Source organism: Lissotriton helveticus, chromosome 7 (genome assembly GCF_964261635.1).
Source record: "Lissotriton helveticus chromosome 7, aLisHel1.1, whole genome shotgun sequence".
NCBI classification, from domain to species: Eukaryota; Metazoa; Chordata; class Amphibia; order Caudata; family Salamandridae; genus Lissotriton; species Lissotriton helveticus.
In genome coordinates this window covers 928,050,081-928,070,596 of record NC_136068.1, presented here as the reverse complement: position 1 = coordinate 928,070,596, position 20,516 = coordinate 928,050,081, and the positions used below count along the sequence as shown (strand labels likewise).

General features: G+C 43.1%; 1 protein-coding gene across 7 annotated transcripts in view; it reads right to left on the bottom strand.

Annotated features, from left to right (window-relative positions):
- LOC144769399 (protocadherin alpha-C2-like) overlaps positions 1–20,516 on the bottom strand; it is a 576,427-nt gene that overhangs the window by 472,470 nt on the left and 83,441 nt on the right. For 2 of the 7 annotated variants that reach the window (XM_078653458.1, XM_078653460.1), the window contains exon 1: positions 8,353–10,892. The exons of 4 other annotated variants lie outside the window; for them this stretch is intronic. In XM_078653458.1, coding sequence (XP_078509584.1) covers positions 8,353–10,761 — 2,409 coding nt within the window. In that variant the 5' untranslated portion in view covers positions 10,762–10,892. Of the gene's footprint in view, positions 1–8,352; positions 10,893–13,805; positions 16,245–20,516 lie in introns of those variants that run through there. One more of the 7 variants, XM_078653459.1, reaches the window with a different exon arrangement.

The window sequence follows — 20,516 nt, the reverse complement described above, 5'->3', positions numbered from 1 at the left end:
GGACTGTCTGGAGTAACATTATTCCATTGAATTCATCGAGCCCCAGAAGGTATAACTTAAGACATGATATGAACCCAAATGAGACCTAGTACCTCCCACCAGAAGTAACTCCATATACGATGGTTCTGACAAACGTTCCACCACTACCTCCTGGTGCCCCAGAGCATTGGACAACTTTGAGGAACAAGTCTATTAATCTACTGTGCTCCAGAACAGGTCTAACAGATATTCTCTTCTCAAAATTTAAAATGGTGAGGAGAATTGGGTGGATTGGTAAAACAAATAACCATTTAGCTGGCAACTGTGTAGTTCTAACCTTTAGATTGCCAAATATGGTGCAGTCCATTCTTGGCAGATTGGGCAACCAGTTTACCATGACCCAGGGGATTAATGTTGTACCATTAGGATACTTTTATAAACCAGAAAAGATCCTATGGAATAACTGCTTGGAGGACAGCCACCTAAGTGACATGCAGTATAGATGCAGGGTCCCAGTCAGTACTCGTTTTGACCCATTAAATAACTTATAGGATATAAACTGACTGAACTACCATAGTGATTTCTGCTATGACCATAAGCATGCCCTTAATGGCTCTGCCACAGGCACATTATTTATAAAGAAATCCATTCCTGATCATAGACAAAACATATCAAATATTAATCTTTACACAACACTGCTAGTGAGCCTAGAAACGAGTCATTGGAGGCTAATGCCCTAGTTCCTAAACCATCCAATAACCCCAACACATGTTTAAATGTAAACCAGCCACAGATTAATAAGTATGATTCGTTTCAAACGATTTTAGTCCACTAAGGTCCTCAGGCAACGTAAACAGTATTTTTTAGCAACCTTGTTTTTTGGAATATAGCAGGCCTGAGGCCAAAGTTGACTAACCCGGTATGGTGGAATTTTATACCAAAATACGATATACTATGCTTGCAAGGAACATGGGCTGTGGAAGCATTGCATGTTAATGGTTTTAAAACCTTCCACATCAGCAGTTGAGGTGGCTCATGGTAGGGCAAAGGGAGGTCTCTGCACATACATTTCAAAAAGGATGAATGTAAATAAGATAGAGTTGTGTAAAGTGGTGATCTATTACCAAGTAATCATTATTTATGTGGATAAGAGATTTTGTATTGCATAGACTAACTTTTACAATAATATGATCTGAAAAAACTGTATGATGACAATGCCAATGAAGTTTTTCTAATTTTCGGGGGGAGATTTTAATTGTGTCCTATGTCCCTTTATTGCAGGAAAACAATGTGGATTCATGAATGAAGACGGGATTAGTTATACCCATTTTCGACATTCGAAACAAGAGGAACTGTTCAATGAGATGATGTTTTGCCTTGATTTAGGGTTTGCAAATGAACTGTGTGTTAGGCCTGTCGTGATGAGTCAGACTTTTAATGGTAGAGGCCTGCATTCCATCGTAGACTATATATCAATATCACATAACTATGCAAGTAGACTTCAATCTTTCAGATTCATAACAACTCTTTAAGTGATCACTTCTCATTGAGTGTATCCCTCGCATTGCCTTTAAGATTAGATGGTAAAAGGGATTAAACCAATCAGGTTTTACAAAATCTCACATTGAACAGGTCAAATGGCTATTCTCTGCGCTGGGCACTGGTGGACCCTGGAGAAATTATTAAGCAAGTGGTAACTTAGTGCAAAGTAGAGGTTGATGTCTGTTTGAGTGAAACAGTTACCCCTGACTGCGTTCTCACCTCCTTTCAAAAAATTGTGGGTGCTGTAAGGGAGGCACTATTTGTGCAGAATAAAAATTAAAACAAAGGGAAACGTCAGGGGTGGTTAGATTCTAAGTGTACCAGAGCATATGCTTACCTAAAGGCAAAACTGCACAGGGTTCCAAAACATTTTTGTAACATCAGGCAGGCTAGATCGGTATTTAGGCTAGCACTCAAGGAACAAAAAGCGTCCCTGATAAAAGAAGCACGGGAGTCCCTGCGCAAGGCCTCTTTGGCAAAAGATAGTTCTGCTTTATGGAGGGCAATGAAAGCCCTTTATTTGACCTCTGGTGATGGCGCTTCGATAGAAATAGCAATAGCAGAAAAACAATGGCTAGAGCATTTCAACATGGTGTATAATGGGGAGGAGAGTGTGGATAGTTTAGATATTTATCAATTAGGAGACACCGCTCTGTCATCTTTTCCATAATATTATGATCATAATACCAATATTTAAAAAGGGTGACCGCCAGGACCTGGGTTGTTATAAACCAATCTCATTGTTGTTGGATTCCCTGCTAAAAATTGTTGGTCGGCTTATCCTAGAACACCTAGGTTTTCTCTGATATTCAATATGGCTCTCACGAAGGTTTAGGGACGGTTGAACAAAGCCTAAATCTGTCCATCCTTATGGGGAAGTACACCCGGGAAAAGAAGGGAAGATTTTTTTTTTGCCTTTGTGGAACTCACTGCAGCTTTTGACTGTGTTAGACACAGCAAGCTCTGGGAGATCCTGGAAGGGATGGGAGTTGAAACAAATATTATAATGTTCCTCAGATGGCTATATAGTGATGCAAGAGCGAGAGTGAGGTATAGTATTACGGGTGAGTGCTCTGCCCCGTTTTCAATTAGGAGGGGGGTTTTAACCTTTATATTAATGGCCTTGAAGAAGCATTGACAAAAGATGGCTTATTCTTCTCAAATAGCCAGACATTCAATACCTGCTCTTCTGCGGATGACGCAGTTCTGATGTCATACACTCAGTTAGGACTGCAAAAAGTTTAAAAACACCTTCACTGCCTTTATGTGTAAACTTGGGCTGAGGGTGAATACATCGAAAACCTTTGTAATGAGATGTGGCCGTGGCAGCCGGAATTGTAGGGAAATGTATATAGAGGAGCAGGAGATTGCATTTACAAAGAGCTTCTCATATCTTGGTATACTATTCTCCCAGAATGACCAGTGGGCTCAAGCAGTGCTAGCTACAAAATCGGTGTTTTTAAAGTCCACGAGCCCCTGGAAATTTTTCAAGAAAACTGGGCAGAAGGCCGCCGGAGGAACTTATCCTGATCTATAAGGCGAAATGTATCTCTGCGGCCACCTATGGGGCAGGGATTTGGGGTCTCGCAGGTGTGTATTCCCTGCAAAAAGTGAAACATGCGTTCTTATGTTATATTTTAGCAGTCTCAAGTAGCACATCATCCTATGTCTGACACTTTGATTTGGGTATTCCTTACATTGCCGATCTCATAAAAACTGAGCCTATTCTTTTATGGCACAGGATTTGCACATCGACAAAAACTGTACCTAGCCAGGACATTCTACGGGATAGTTTAACATTGGAAGGGGTTTTATCTATCCCTTGGTTAAGGTATGTCTGGGATTTTATGCATGACCTTGGTCATTTAGAATATTTTACGGGCCCTAGTACTATGCCGATGCTCAAGAGAAAAGAGTTAAGACAAGAATGCCTTTTACTATTAGACACCATTAGATTATCGTCAGTGATTTTGAAGCCCTCAGTGCAACATAATCAAATGATTTTTATATACAACCTTATTTGAAAATGGTACAGGGCATATGACCGGTTTTTATTAACTAGGTTTAGAATTGGCATCTTCCATAGATTTATAAGTTTCCCAAAAATGAATGATTGGGCGCAAGTAATGCAATGGTGTCCATGTGATAATCCCTCAGAACAATCCACTATGCATGTTGTTTTACTTTGTTGATTTTACAGTGAACTGGGGAAGATGTGGATTGTAAAAAAATGTACATCTCTGAGGATTAGACAATGTCGTCCTGTGTAAATCGCATTACAGTTTTTGGATAATGAGCATGTGGTATGGAGGGTGCAATGTTTCTAAAGAAAGTTGTTAGTCATAGAAGATGTATTGTTATATAACCATGCTTAGTATTTGAGCTAATGAAGTCAGATTTTACTATACAAATTTTATTAGCAAATCTGGCAAAAAAAAATATCTATTGTTGTGGAATGTATAAGTCCGTTTTAAGTGCTTTTATGATTGTATGAAATAACAATCAAATAAGCTTGTTTTGATTTGACTAGATAAATAAATATGCAAATGCACACATTACAAATATGACTTTTGCAAGTTTATGCCATTTGTTGCGAAGAACTGTTTAATGACTGTCTCTTTTCTCATAGTATGCAAGCATATTTTGCTGCACACTCCTCTCTCTCTCTCTCTCAGCCTAATCTATCTCATTAGTTCAGTGTCAACCCCACTTAATGTCTCTTGTCTGCCTCTTTCATATTCCTTAGTGAGAAAACCAGGAAAATAAACAATAACTGCAATTGGTAAGGTAGAGGCAAGAAGTCATTTTGATTAAGAAAAACAAATACAAATACAAATACTCTGCTGCCTCCATTTTGATCTCACTAAAGGCCAAATTACGATGTCAGACAGACCACCAGTGACAAGCTGTTGGTGGCAGTCCACCTGAGAGTCAGCCCATCGGTCCTACGGCTGCATTACGGTGCAGGTGGCCGGACCCTTGTTGGGCAGTGGACAGACTCCCGCCTCCGACAGGATCTACTGATCCTGATGGGCGGCAGTCGGAACCGCAATCCCTAATGACAGTGGGGCTGTGGCAGGCACCGCTGTCGAGATTTCAATGTTCCTTTGACAGCCTTTTCATGGCAGTCACACTGCCATGGAAAGTCCGTAGGACAGGAACTTTGGGGGCCCCAAACAGGGCCCCCGTCCCTTGTGGGCCACATGTAGTGCCCCCACACACATCCATGCACTGTGTGCCATGCACCATATGGTGCATGGCACAGAGTGCACGGATGTGCACAAAGTGCTCTTTTACACTGCAGCTTGTGCTGCGGCCTTTTTCCACGGCCACAGCAGCAGCCGCCGTGTAAAAGAGCACTAATTAGACAGCCAGCCTGGTGGTAGCATTATAATTGGGCGGTTGGACCGCCACCTGCTTGTCGATCGGTCTATTGACTGACGTAATAGCAGGTAACAGTCTGACCGCCAATTATCACAATAAGTCCCTAAGTTCTTCAACAAAGGTTGCACAGACATACCCCTTCTTCAAAACCGTTATTCAATGTTTTAAGAAAAAGAAGCAAGGAGACTAAAACACAGGGGTGGTGTCAATGGAGCATATGCTATCTTTGTGAACTGTCAAATCTGTACCCATGAGTCACCAGAGCCAGTCTTCGGTTATAGAAAGATTCTGCACCCACAACAGGACAGTAATTTGCTGGGTGACATGCCCGGGGAATTGCTTGGCATCCTTGTGCATGAGATGCCGGATGATTTAAAGATCATGGACCAACCGGATCAGTGGAAATGGCTGACTGGTACATACTGCTGTCTAGCAACACAGGGTCTGGCTTTAATCAGCAAGGCTGAGCCTCAATCAAGAAAACAACAAACTTGCCTATACTAATCCTTATTCTAAGGCACAAATAGTCAGGGTTACAACACATACATTATTGTCAACCTCCTTGAAATGTATTCAAAAATATTTTTTACTAGCTTACCCGTTGTGCGTTGCTGCGATCTCCGAAGAAAGGAAATTCAAGAAAACTAGTTATGATAAGATTCAAATGACATTGTGTCATTTTTATTGAAACTTTTTAATTTTATTATGGAAAACATTTCAAAGTGTCGTTTTAATTCTATTTATTTATTCGAGTGCTTGTGGATACACGCTTTTTTGTTTTTCCGTCTGGTGCGTACATCAGTATTCGAAAGATTATGAGGGCCCTGCGTGCCGATATTTAAAAAAATTATGCCAGAAATCTTCGAGGGAGTGTACTCAACAACTCCCTAATGTTTCCGGGCGATCGGAGGAATGGTGTTGTAATTCTATTTATTTATTTGAGTGCTTGTGGATACACGATTTGTTGTTTTTCCGTCTTGTGCGTACATCAGTATTCGAAAGATTCTGAGGGCCTTGGGGGGCCGATATTTAAAAAAAAATTATGCCAGAATCCTTCGTGGGAGTGTACTCAACAACTTCCCACAGTTTCATGGCGATCGGATGAATGGTGTAGTAATGCATAAAGGACAAACAGACAGACAGACATACATTTGTTTTATATATATAGATTCTTTTTCGAAAATATATATTTTTTTTAACGTGTATCATGTGTCATAATTAAACAATTTTGAACATTACACCACAAGACCAAAAAACAGTTGACCGAACAACAACACTAAATGACTCTAGGTCAATACAACAAGAGAAAAGAAGAGCCCGAGGGACTTCATGATGGCTTGGCAAAAGAAGACGTGACCTTGTAAAGAGTTCTTCGACCCCGACTAAGCCCGGACTGTTTAAAGAGATTTGGAAAAGAAATTTCCGAGCAAAAGGGAATTGGCCCTGCCACAAGGCCGATCAGACTTCACATTCGAAGAAATCTTTACAAGGTCACGTCCTCTTTTGCCAAGCCATCATGAAGTTCCTCAGGCTCTTCTCACACTAAAAATCTTGAAAGCAAGCAATTGATTGATTCTCAGTGCGTAATCGGATGATTTCGTCAAATAGTGATTGGTCTTGAAGAGCGCCCCTAGCCAACAACTCACGGGGCTCAAAACGCATCGACCTTTTTGCTGTTTTTTTCTCAAAAAAGTGTGATTAATGTAAGGACGTTTTTCTGCCTGGTTAAATGAGTTACACAATTACGTCCATAAATTGGCACAGTGCAGAAATGTTTCCACTTAAGATTCCACACAGTTTTTTTGTATTTTCTTTGATTGATTAACCTTTGTCAAAATGTTCTGAACAGAAAAGATCACTTATTTCTATGTTCTGTGTTATATGTCGTGTATGTGAGTGAGTCGTCTTTGAAGTTGTTAATCATTGTTGTATTGACCTAGAGTCATTTAGTTTTGTTGTTCGGTCAATTGTTTTTTGGTCTTGTGGTGTAATGTTCAAAATTGTTTAATTATGACACATGATACACGTGAAAAAGAAAAAGATTTTTAAAAATAATAAAACATTTTTGAATAAATTTCAAGGAGGTTGACAATAATTTATGTGTAGTAACCCTGATGATTTGTGCCTTAGAATAAGGATCAGTATAGGCAAGTTTGTTGTTGTTTTCTTGACTGGTACATACAGCAGTGGGGCTGCAGGATCTGCAGTAGGAAAAAGTAATCAACTTGGTCTTCTTTGCATGTTCAGCCAATGCCAGGATTCTGAAGGAAATGGTATGATCAGGGATTTGAACTACCCTTTTCAAGATGGTTAATAGCACAGAGGAGATGAATGGAAGTCATATTCCAAAATGAAGAACGAGTCTTTCCTGTGATGTCAGTTATTGTTTAAATTACAAAGAAGGGAGACAATTACAACAGAAAGATACATCACAATGCATTTTCCCTCTTTTTCTTTCTATTTATCACCCGTTTTAGTATATTTTTGTCCATGATTCTTGTCCTTTTGAAACAGTTCCACTTGTATTCTTCTCCAGGATTCTTTAGCTGGACAATGCCCTCTTCCTAATGTCAAGGGTAGTTGGGTGCCTGGCTTATCTACTGCAATATAACTCTCCATCTTCACCAAAGCTTTGATAGACTGCCGAGGAGGTTTTTTACCTTAAAGAATATTTTCCTCCTATATGGGAACCGTTTCCAGAAACATCTGACACCTTTAACAAGTGATATATTGTGCAGGGCGCCACTATGTCTTTTGGGAGGAGTCACCTTTGTCTCTGGCAATCAACTAGAAACTGGACAAACTTTCACTGCAACATGAAGATTAACTCATCATCTGGCCCCTCTGCCTGTCTAGGATAATCAAATCGTATTTTAAGATGTCACATAATTGATGACCAAGAAATTAATTTCACAAAAAAATGATAATCTGAAATGTTTTGTAGAATTCAAGAAAAATAAAGATTAGTCTACTGCACACTAAGTACATCCATCTACACGTTTACTAAACATTTGGCTAATTGGTTTACTAGATTGAGAAATGTTTAAAACTGGGTCAGGTGACAAGAAAACAGACACTAATAAACGTAATGCCGATTTGGAACAAAGCTATATTTTGAAGACTACCTTCACTCCATGATCCCCAGCACATTTTGTTTAACATAGGGGAGTTTATTTGTTCCAAAAACTGGACTCAGGTTTTTTTCAATCTAATGTGATAATGAGAAAATATTGTTGCTGGCTCTAAAGTCTGTTTTACTGTCACATCCTCTACCTTCTAAAAACAAACAATAACACAACAGTTACAAATATCCATCAAATAATGCATCTCAAGTCCCTTTTTACAATTGATTACAACATTTATATTCAGAGAATGAAACGGTGGTATGAAGCCGGATTCTGCAAAGATCCAACAAAAGACAGACAAACCCAGGGCACTTTCTCTTACCTCATGTTGTACCTTCATCGCGTGTTCCATCCCAAGGAGGTTCTGAACGAGAACTGCTGTATGTCCTTCCATGCCTTTGTTGTTGTTCAATACCTGGGTATCTGTGGCTGTGCATGAATTTGGAGTTTTACAGTCACCTTGCAAAGACTCCACAGTTGAATACAAGTTATACTGCTGATTTTGGCAATAAGACCAATTTCCTCTGAGATCAGGGGCTGGTTCTGCTTTCCTGCATCCTTCGATGTATCGCTTTGCTTTAAGAAATCTTGAAGCCATGTAGAGCATAACAAGGAGCAGGAAAATACTTAAAATTGAAGCTATTGAAATAATCAAGTACACATTCAGATCAGTGAGGACTCTGTCACTGGTGGCCACCTGCTTCTGATCTGAAATGATTTCCTGGTTATTATCAGCCAAAGAAATATAAAGAGTTCCTGTTGTAGATAAAGGCGGTTTCCCATTGTCCATAATAAGGAATATTAGTATGTGCTCATCTCTATCACTTTCAGAAAATGGTCGGGTAGTTGTAATTTCTCCAGTATGAAGGCCAATTCTGAAAAGGGCTGTGTTCAATGGCTCTTTCAATGTATAGGAAAGCCACGCGTTGTATCCTGAATCCGCATCCACTGCTGTGATTTTAGTTACGAGGTGTCCTGTATTCGCTGACCTTGGGACCAAGGCTTTTAGTGAATTTCCATCCTCTAAAGTCGGTGATAAGATTGTGGGTGCGTTGTCATTTTTATCCTCAATGAACAGAGTAATATTCACACTGCTTTTCAGAGGAGGGGTACCAGAATCTCTTGCTTCCACGCAAAACTCGATAGCTTGGATTTTTTCATAATCAAAGGACTGAAGCGCAAACACTTGACCTGTGTCGGGGTGAACAGACAGGAGGTTGGACACAGAAATACCCCCCACACTTGTCCCTAACAGAGAATATCTGATTTGGGCATTCTCTTTTAAATCAGAGTCGGTTGCCGACACTTGAAAAATTGGAGACCCAGGAATGATATTTTCGAGGCTAGAGGCAATATAGGGGGATTGCAAAAATGTTGGTGAGTTGTCATTGACATCAGAAACCAAAATGACAATAGTCTTAACAGTGGATAGAGGCGGGGATCCGCCATCCGTTGCGCGGATGCTAACATTGTACTGAGAAATAATTTCGTGGTCCAGTGGTTTCTTGAGGACCAAAGAGTAGTAGCTGTCAAACTTTGACTCGATCTGGAAGGGGAGAGTAGGGGCCACCTCACAGTGTACCTGCCCATTCACTCCCGAGTCCCTGTCGGTCACAGTAAATAGAGCTATCACAAGCCCGGGCTTGGCACTCTCCCGGACTGGGCTTGATACAGAGGTTACCCTAATCTCAGGGGCATTGTCATTAAGGTCAATCAATTCAACCAGGACTTTGCAGTGCCCAGCCATGACAGTCGACCCTTTGTCCTGAGCTTGCACTTGTATTTCATACATGCTCACGTCTTCAAAGTCCATCTGCCCAAGGACTCGAATTTCCCCACTGTCTGGGTTAATGCTAAAGAGCTGGTGTTTGTTTAAAGAAGCCAGGTCATAAAAGGAATACTGAATGTCCCCATTCTGTCCATCATCTGCGTCTGTGGCATTGAGGCTAATGACCAGAGTATCAACAGGGACGTTTTCTGGCAGCCTCACTGTATACAGCTCTTTATCAAATACAGGAGGGTTGTCATTTGTATCTTGGATATCTATAATGACCTGGGTGCTGCCTGACCTGTCGGGTTTCCCGCCATCAACTGCTGTTAGAGTCAGTTGGATTTGAGACTGCTGCTCCCGGTCCAGGGCTTTGGTTAAAACCAAAGCCACAGAACTGCTCTTAGTGTCTGTCACTGAAGCGTCCAATGAAAAGAACTCACTGGGACTAAGATTATAGGACCGGAGAGAGTTAGTGCCAACGTCTGTGTCAATGGCGCCCTCTAGTGGGAAACGTGCTCCAGTCAGCGTTGACTCGGAAATAGATAAATGCCTTCGGGTCACTGTGAACATGGGAGCATTGTCATTTATATCCACTACTTCAATCTGTACGCGATATAACTCCAGGGGATTGTCCATAACGGCTTCTAATTTTACAAAACATGTAATACTTTTGCCACAGAGCTCCTCTCTGTCTATCCTTCGTTTTACATAAATGACGCCGCTCTCTAAATTGATCTCGAAGTACTGGACTGCAGCGTCAGAGCTCAGCCTGAACCTGCGGCGGTGCAGGTCTGCGACGTCCACCCCCAGATCGGAAGCCACGTCCCCCACCTGCGCCCCCTCCTCGGATTCTTCTAAGACCGAGTACCGGACCTGCCCGGCCACCAGCCCCCAAGCACAGAGGTGCAGCAGAAGTCCAGTCCGCCATCCATGACTCCGGCTCCAGTCTGTGAAATACATACCTGGTACATACAGCGAGACTCACTTCAGAAGAAGGTCTCTTGACTCCTAAAGATGGTACAATCCAGCGGTGCAGTGAAAATGGTGGCCATGATCCATTGCCTCTTGTGTGCCCTCCAGGTTCCGCGGCAGAAATGGCGCGTTCGCAGCTGAATCAGAATAAAATGACACAGAAAAACTGGAATCTCGCTCCAGCGAAGCATGGGCTTTATATTTAAAGGGAGTTGACTCAGCCCTATTTCTACAGCCCACTGATGGTCTAAGGCGACACCTTGTGTTCCTATTGGGATACTACAAGCACATATTACAGTTAAAGACCTAGATGAAGTTTGCTTTACTAAAGAACAATAACTTTCAAAACTTTTAAAAAATATATATCAAATACTTACAAGCACGTGAAAATATGTAAAAGTTTTATTGATCACTGACATCAATATTCAACCATTTTAAAGATGTCATGGCCCATAAAGTACATTTCCAAACACACATGCATCCTTTTTCTAGGAACGCTGCAACTTGGTACAGTGGTGCGGCGTGGAGTAAACCGTTGCACCTTTAGTTAGCCCAACTACCATAACAACATATACGAGTTTGCTGGTTCGTTATTAATGACAAGCAGTGTTGCTCTTTCTCACTTGGTCATTGTCCGAGTTAAAAAATAATGTATAAAGCGAGTTTCTGGTATATACCTGCAGATGCATTATGGTAAAATGTTGCAGTATGTGTTGTTAGTCCACAAGTTGTGTGAATATAATCCAATTAGTGACGTGTGTCATACAGTCATACACCTCCACTGAGGGGCGCGGCCTCTGCTGGGCTAAGCCTCTTTTCTAGTTTGTTTTCTCCCAGTTTCTCTCGATCTCGCTTTCACTATCCTTCGATTTCATCTTCTTTATCTCCCCCGATCTCTCTCTCACCATTGTTCTTAAACTAAACATTCTACTTGGCATTGATTCAAAGGCATGCATCTAGTCACGTGTTCACATGAACGTGCGGGGGACGGCTCTGTCCTCGTTTAATTCTGCCAGTTTCTGGGGATCCATCATTTGTGAGCTTGAGGATCACTGACCCAACAGTTCCCCACTGGACCGCGCTCCAGCTTTGCAAGCAGATGAGACAAGAATCCGCAGTAACAAACCGACCCCAGCCTCATGGCGGAAGCAGAGCGTCGGAAAGGAGAGCTGAAAGTGCCTCCGGTCGCTGGAAGGCGTCACATCCCTCCGAGGTCTGGGCAGGTTGCCAATTGTTATATATCTCTCGACTCGTCATTCAGTGTAAACGATCAAGGTCCAGTCAATGAGGATTGTCAGAACGTCCCGGATATGACGATGCCCTGTGAGCTGCACATTGGCAAATGCATCTAATATGCCTTCGTCGTTTCATGGGCACTTGTTTGCTCTAGACTGGAAAACTGTGAACATTCTACAGGGTGACAGCAGGGGGAGATCTTTCATTAATAATAGATCATGAACATGCAGTGGCCGGGCTGAAACCTGCTCATCAAACTCCCTAACATCACAGTCAGCTGGTTTAATTCTCCGACGGTGTTACGATTACATTCCTGACATCAACCAGAGGACTTTGTGTGTTATTCATTATACACGCAACAGAGGGGCTTACTTTTGTAATGTTTTACACAAACATCAAGCTCCGCTCAGACACAATGAAAAGGCCCCTGGTTCAATGTAGAAGGCCGCTGGATAACACCAAATGCGCCTTCTAGTCCTGTAGACGCAAAGAACAACAGGCCAGCAGCTGTGTTAGATCTCTAAGCACAGGGAGAGCGGACATGAAGGCAGCCGCCATCTTAAGAGCATCTTCGTGATTTGAATAACACAATCAAACGTACATGTGCACAACTGACTCACCATTCGGGACTCGCCAGAGGGGGGTTTTAAATGCCAGGCAGCATACTTTCTGGCAGTCAGGGGGAAGAGGATACATAGGACACACGCAGCAGCTATTGGCTGCTGAGAAGAGCAGCTGTACACAGCCCTGAGGTATGTCGGTCCGCTCTAACACCTACAGTGGGTACTAATCACTACACGTACATTGACTCACCCTAGTGCACCGCCACATCACCAGGTGTGAGCTCGTGTCCACGATTGTGAAATGCTTGCTCACTGAAGTCACACAAGCCACAAATTGTTCAAACGACCAGCTTTGTACACCAGACATCGAATATGCATTTCAAGCAGCTTTCAGACGAACTCCCAAAATAAAAGGCCAGAATGATATGTGTCTTACAGAAACTATCCGGTCCCTCCTGTACGGGGATCCCGCTTTCTACATTTGTACCCAAAACCCCGCCCGCTTGAATAACAGCTTCTGTCATTGCGTTACTGTGTTGATTGGTTTGATAATCACCGAGCATATCTATAACTCCCTTTAAACTCTTTATTCTCAACACTACAGCAGACATTGCTATAAGAGGCTTTGGATGTTTCATGTAGCTCAAACATCAAAAGAAGGAGGTTTTCCTCCTGGTTTTCTTTTTCACTACAGCATCTTTGCAAAGCATCCCAGCTGTGTCAAGCACTGACACGAAAACACGATACAATCCAAACCAACCTTCATGATGTGGGTCTGCGATTCATTAGTCCACAACTTATCACACTTAAAGCACGGCTGACAACAGTGAAAGAATTTTAAATGTATCGTGCAGAAAATAAAAATTGTGACATCAAACCTCTGCTCTATACTGCAAGGAAATTATTTAAAAAACTAATTCCCGTGAAATTCATAAATATGCTACTTTCTTGACGTTTTTACAGTATAAACAAAGCTGATAAAGAAGCTACTTTGAGTAGATATATTATATATACAGACACACATAATATCTGATATATTATATATATAATATATATATCACAGCTAAACACAATCAATTTCAGTTTAAAAACAAAAATAAAACAAATAGGGATCTATTATACAATCCATCTGAATACATAGATTAAGTCTTTAGCACTGAGTCTAGTTTGCATGCTGATTGGTTAGCTTGAAAACGGTCTTAATCAGATTCATGTGTCATGCATTCCTCTTACCTCAACGACTGCCTCAGTGGCACCTCCCTCTGCGGTGCTATATGTCAGCATAAGATCTCCAACTAGTTCTCCACCTGCTGTGGTACTACTCAGATCCTGACTGATCAACTTTGATTTCCGGATAGTGAGATTACATTCCGACTGGGCAGCCAGGTACAGGTTATACTGATGGGTTTGAGGCTGAGAATATAACAAATTTCCTGCTCCATCATGAAAGAAATCTGGTTTCTCTCTTGCCAATTTCTCATCTCTAGCTTTAATGCAGCGTAAAGTAGTAAACAGTATTATGCAGAATATAAATATACTCGAAATAAAAGCTATAGAAATAATTAAGTAAGAATTGAGATTTGTGGGGTAGTCTTCATTTTCTTCAACTTGCTTGTAGCCCGATTTCACTTCCATGTTCGTTTCTACAAATAACACTGTAAGGGTTGTCGTTGCTGAAAGTGGTGGGGTCCCATGATCTTTCACCAAAATGATAAGCTCGTTCATTTCCGGGTAACTCTCTCCCAGATGTTGTTTGAGGCTGATTTCCCCTGTGTGGCTACCAATCTTGAAAGGTGTCCCCATTGTGGAGTCTTTAAATTCATAAGACAGCCAGGCATTGTGTCCAGAGTCTGAGTCAATGGCTCTAATTTTGGAAGCAATGTGACCACGGGTTGCAGTCCGTGGGACCAGGACTGTGTCTGCTGCACTTCCGGATCCCCTCTGTAAAATGGTTGGCGGATTGTCATTTACATCTTGAATAAATACAGTCACATTGGTGATGCCGCTCAGGGAAGGAGACCCATGATCTCTTGCTTCAACCCGGAAGTATAACACCTGGAGCTTCTCATAATCAAAAGGCTGAAGAGCATTAATGACCCCAGTCTCTGGGTGAACAGAGAAGAGACTGAGAATAGACACAGCGTCCGCGCTGTTTTCTAACAAGAAATATCTAATGCGGGCATTGTCACCTGCATCTGGGTCTAACGCAGAGACCTGGAGAACGTGAGATCCCGGCACATTATTTTCTGGAACACTGATCACATAAGACGACTCTGAGAAGGCGGGAGGGTTGTCATTCACATCAGACACAGAAACCACTATGGTCTTCATAGCAGACCGTGAGGGAGATCCCCCGTCTGTGGCAACGACTGTGACGTTGTACTCAGAAGCCGCCTCGCGGTCCAGAGGTTCCTTCACAGACAAGGAGTAGTAGTTCTGGTATTTGGACTCTACAGCAAATGGGAGGTCATTGGTAATCTGGCAAAGGACTTCCCCATTCACCCCGGAATCCTTATCAGTCACTGTGAAGAGGGCGATGACCAGTCCAGGCTGCGCGTCCTCTTTCACTGGGCTAGACATAGAAGTCACTTCTACTTCCGGGGCGTTATCATTAAGATCAACAACCTCCACTAATACCTTGCAGTGAGCGGTCATGGCTGGAGTGCCCCTGTCCCGAGCTTGTACGTGGAGTTCATGCAAGCTTGATTCTTCAAAGTCCAGGAACCCAATAATTCGAATTTCTCCATTCTCTGCATCAATGGTCAACAGGTGTTTTATACTAGAAAGGGTACGACTGCTGAAAGAGTACAATATCTGACTATTGGTACCTTCGTCTAAATCTGTGGCATTTACTTTTATTAAGAGGGTGCCTAGGGCTGTATTCTCTGGCACCTTTACCGTGTACAACTCGCTGTCAAATACAGGAGTGTTGTCGTTCACATCCTGAACAGTAATTATAATTTCTGAGGTACCTGACCTCTTCGGGTTTCCCCCGTCCACAGCTGTAATGGTCACGTGATGCTCAGCCCGCTGCTCCCTGTCAAGTTGTTTCTTCAACACCAGCCCCACAGACTTACTCTTACAGTCACTGCTTTCAGCCTTTAGCGCAAAAAAGTCATTGTTGCTAAGTTGGTAAGTGCAAAGACCGTTTGTCCCTATGTCCGGATCAAATGCCCCCTCTATCGGAAAATAAGCTCCCGAAAGCGTTAACTCGGTGATTGTAAACCGGCTTTCACTCGCCGGGAACACGGGCGCGTTGTCATTAATGTCCACAATCTCCACCTCCAGGCGGTGGAATTCCAGTGGATTGTCCATCACCGCCTCCAGGTTCATCACACAGGCGGCGGCGCTGCCGCACAGGGCTTCCCGGTCCAGTATTTCTTTGGTCAGTAAAGCCCCGCTCTTCATACTTACCGTGAAGTACTGCCCCTTGGTTTTATAAGTCAGACGGAATTTCCGTCCATACAGGTCCCTCGGGTCCACGCCCAGGTCCCGCGCCACATTCCCCACCTCGGTGCCGGCTTCAGACTCCTCCAGCACCGAGTAGCGGATCGGCCCCTCAGCCCGTCCCCCGCAGCACAGGAGCGAGACCGTGAAGACGGGAATCCAGGGGAGACTCCAGGGTCTGCCGGCAAAACCCATCCCACGGAGCCGGTGCCTCGGCCAGGGTCCTCTCCTCCACAGGATGCTGCAAGTATCAGCTGCGAAATCTGACAGAGGTCCTCACGCCCAGCATCTCCCGACCACACCAACCCCCGGCTGCTCTGATATGGCAGCAAGCTCGAGGAGCAGGAGCATCACAAAAGAACATTTTAAGACACCATTACTTTGCAGTGAACAGCGTCATCTAGCATTCAATTTGTAAATTGCAGGGGTGAATTTGGTTTCAAATGCTTCGAATTCGTTTATCTTTCTTAACGGCCTTTCAATAAATATTAAATAAAAACATTTTCTCTTTAGTACTCATTTTTCCACACACAGACACACAAATCGCCTAGTTACACACACCCTTTAAATATAATGAGCTCGGTGATATTGAATCTTTTTTGAGTAGATATAGGATCGCATTTTACGTTTAGGAGTTTTGAATTAAAATTACGTAACGCCAGAAGTTGAATCTAGACTTAATATACACTAGAGAGAGTCTCTCGCCAAATCAATAAAACTGAAAGAGTGCACGTTAGTTCGAGACTGTCTTATTGCAGTGTTTGGTGGCAGATCGAGGGCAGACAGCGCTGCTCTCGCCAGAGTGGCGGGAAGAAAATGTAAATGATCAGTTTGTAAAACTGCCAAACAGTGCGCTACTTCAACCACTTTGGCACCTGAGGGTGGTTGCCTCGCCCGACTGGTTGCACGCTGCAGACATCATTCATAGTTTGAAGGTGTTGGGTGTATCTTGTCTAACGTGTGATGTTTCGGATGTTGTGAATGGGCAGACATGTTCTCCAATCATGTTGGGCAAACGAGAAGCTGCATCTGTGTGTGACAGCTAACACTGATTTACAATGCAGAGACTTCGGGGGAGGGGTGAGGACTGGCAGGGTTACATGTGTAGCTTTCCCAGAGAATTGATGGTTGAAAGGTGCCCGCCGTCTAATGTCTTAAGAGTTAAATTTTGCGGGTTATGCATCACGGCAAGAGATGCGGTCCGCTCATGGCGCTTTGAAAGAGCTATTAAACATGACACATCCTCTATCAAAGCCACAGTTACACAAAAGTTTTTCAGACCCATCACACATTTTATTACATGCATACATACATTGATAAGCCCTTACTTTATTTGTGGAGTGCCACCTATGAACTCCAATGCAGATGTGAGAAACGCCCGGGTGAAATACAGAGCGGTAGACAGAGGTAGCTCGAAGCTACTAGCAACGCCCAGCCCTCCCGAGGACCACTCTTTGGCAGCTGATCATTGTTCAGAACAGGAGGTCAGTTTTGATGTGGTAGACACAAAGTCCACATGTATGTGGAAGTTTATTCCATTGATTTAGTATTTATTTATATGATTTCATATTTATTACGTATATAATGGTAGCTGAGAACTGGTCTAAACCGGCACCCCTTGTGAATCTCCCCTGTTGAGGAAAGACAAACTCTAGTGTGAGACAATTACTCACAACGCAAACCACTTTGAGGTCCATTTGGGTGAGCTATGTTCTGACACCAGAAAGGTGTGGTTTGCAGATACTTACAGAAATAGCTTAGAGGTGGTCAGAAAGAATACTTGGTTTTATGAGCACCCGTATGAGGTACACCCACATTCCAAACTCTTATGACATGAACCAGGATGAGGCATACGCGTGACTAATGAAGCTGGCTTTCAGTACAGATTTTTTTCATCAATGTAGAAAATTTAGAGTAAAAAAACACCACAGCGAGGTATTCTCATTTTCTACAAACACAAAATCCGGACAGTGGACCAATTAGCCTACCGTAGGCACCAACTCAGAAGGTATACCAACTATTTTTAACAGAGAGATAGTCTTGTGTGCAAACTTCAAAAGTGCCCTCTGTCCCAAGGCACCACCCTTATCCCTCAGGGTCAATTGTATCTGTCACTTGTATCGAGATTGCACCACATTCCAAACCATATACATTCAACTTAAATGTAATGTGCTCCTTCATGTCTTATATATTAATTGTATTCTTTTCATGTGTCGGGCAATGTTGATTGTAGGGTCTAATAACGTAATCTGATAGTCACTCAAAACCTCCAAGGCATATCTATGTCAGGCCCAGAGCCTTGCATACCTTACTAAGGCCGCCAATTCACCCAGAAACTCCTCAGCATTTCGCAGGTCCCGCCCGATGCTCCTTGAGTGACTATCAGATCACGTTATTATACCCTACAATCAACCTTGCCCGACACATGAAAAGAATAAAACTAATATATAAGACATGAAGGCACACATTACTGAAAGATACACCGAATAGCGAAACTAATTGATCTATATGATATCTCGGAATTCACAAATGCCCTGAAGAAGTTCTGCTTACAGAACGAAACGCGTTGGCTGTTGTTTTTCTAAAAAGAAAGAGAAAATAAAAATAATAAAAGAAGACATCCGAACAATCTCGTGAAAATGGACTGGTTGTGATTTAAGTTGACAGTATATGGTTTGGAATGTGGTGTTTTCTCATTTTTTGCATGAATGGGGGCTACTCCTGCAGACGCCCGATACCTTCACACTTGATGAGCAATTTAATCTGCAAGGGACTAAGGCACTACATTTGAGAGGGTGACGGGTATTATACTCTGGAAAGCTGTGGAAATATAATTTGTCTATGTTGAATTTTTTCAATGGAGGACTCTTTATAAAAGAATTTCCACCTCCACTCAAAGGACATCTCTATGATGAGAGAAGTGTGGTAAGTACCAAATTGCAAGGGGCCTAGTAGTAAGGAGTATGTCCACATCAAATAATCGTGCACTGTACTGGCTTTACAACGTTAGAGGTTGATGGGCTATTAAAGTTCTCTCTCCATGATTTACCCCCATTTTCTTATGTGGCCTGCTTCATCCTGCGGATGGTAGGCCTTGTCACTCTCCAAGCTGCCTGGCCTGCTTATCTGGCCTTCAGAGCAGCCATTTCTGCCAGTTATTCCCCATCAGTGCAGTGGAGAGTGGGGGGGGCGAGAGGGCAGCATCCTTTCCTCATTGACGTCACCCAGACATGGCTCCTAGAGGTTATATTATCTTCCTGAGTCAGACACCAAATGTTTGACAAACTACATATCAGCCAGCTCCCCATGGGCCTGCTGTGGACCACATGAGCCCATGCGGTGAGGCTTCACCCCTGCTCTGTCTCATCACAATGCTCCCTTCACTGCCGGGTAGCTGTCACTGCTCCTTTCGCACCTGTACCCACACAGCGAGCACTTCACCAACACACACTCTACTTGGCCAGGCAGCTGTGAAGTGTTTCCCTGGGGCAGCAGCACCGTGGATAGAGTGGATGGGAGGAAGGCAGGGTGTGAGTTTGCCTTTTACAATCTAAAACGTGAGGGAGTGCTGCACGAAGGAGGAATCAAGCAGGTTTGGACTTAACTCACACGTCTGAGGCAATTTTCCTCAGGATCTTGGGTCCAGGTGGTAGGTTTTCCTTTTCGGCCACCTCTTGCAAAGGGGTGGATTATCTTGATCTCAACCTGCCTCAAGCTGGATGGGCATCTGCATTAAAGCATTTGATTTCAGTGTCCTCCTGGGATGGACTGGCCCTAACTCTGTAGGGATGGCCCAGAGAAGACTTAGGACTAGTGCTAGTAGAGAGTACACATTCATTTTTACTAGCATTTCTAAAGGGAAAGGTGAAAATATGTGCTGGTGACTATACTTCTTTGCTAAGCCCCTCCATTTCTGTAGATCATGTGATCAAACACAGTCCTATTACAGGCACACTATAGACCCCACATACGCAATATGCAAATGGAGTGATGCCCTGAAACCTGTCCCAGAATGCTTGTTTCTGATTAAGGGAGGACCTGGCTTGGCAGTTTGGGCTGGACTTTTCCCATGAGGAGCACGGTTAAGACTGATTTGCATATGTGTGGGTCCAAACTGGAGTGGCGTGGTGTGCAAAAGAATGATGGATTAAACCCAGATTCTTGTGATTGTCGGTTAATGTATGCTTTGTTCAGCATTCCTTCAATGATTTGTTTCTTTTGATTTTGTCTCCCTAAGTAGGAAGAGTATGCGCAGACGTGGGTCCTGTGCTCACTGCGCCACTGGATTCAAGCTAGCCTGGCTGATGTGGGATGATGCCCTGAAACCAGTCCAAGGATACTATTTTCCGGGTTCAGGGAGGAGATGGCTCAGCAGTTCGGGCTGGACTGTTCCCATGAGGAGCAGTGTTAAGACTGATTAGTATATGGCTGGGTCCGAACTGGGGAGGCGTAGTGAGCAACAGAACGATCCCTATAACTGGGGGGGTTTGTTTGAAT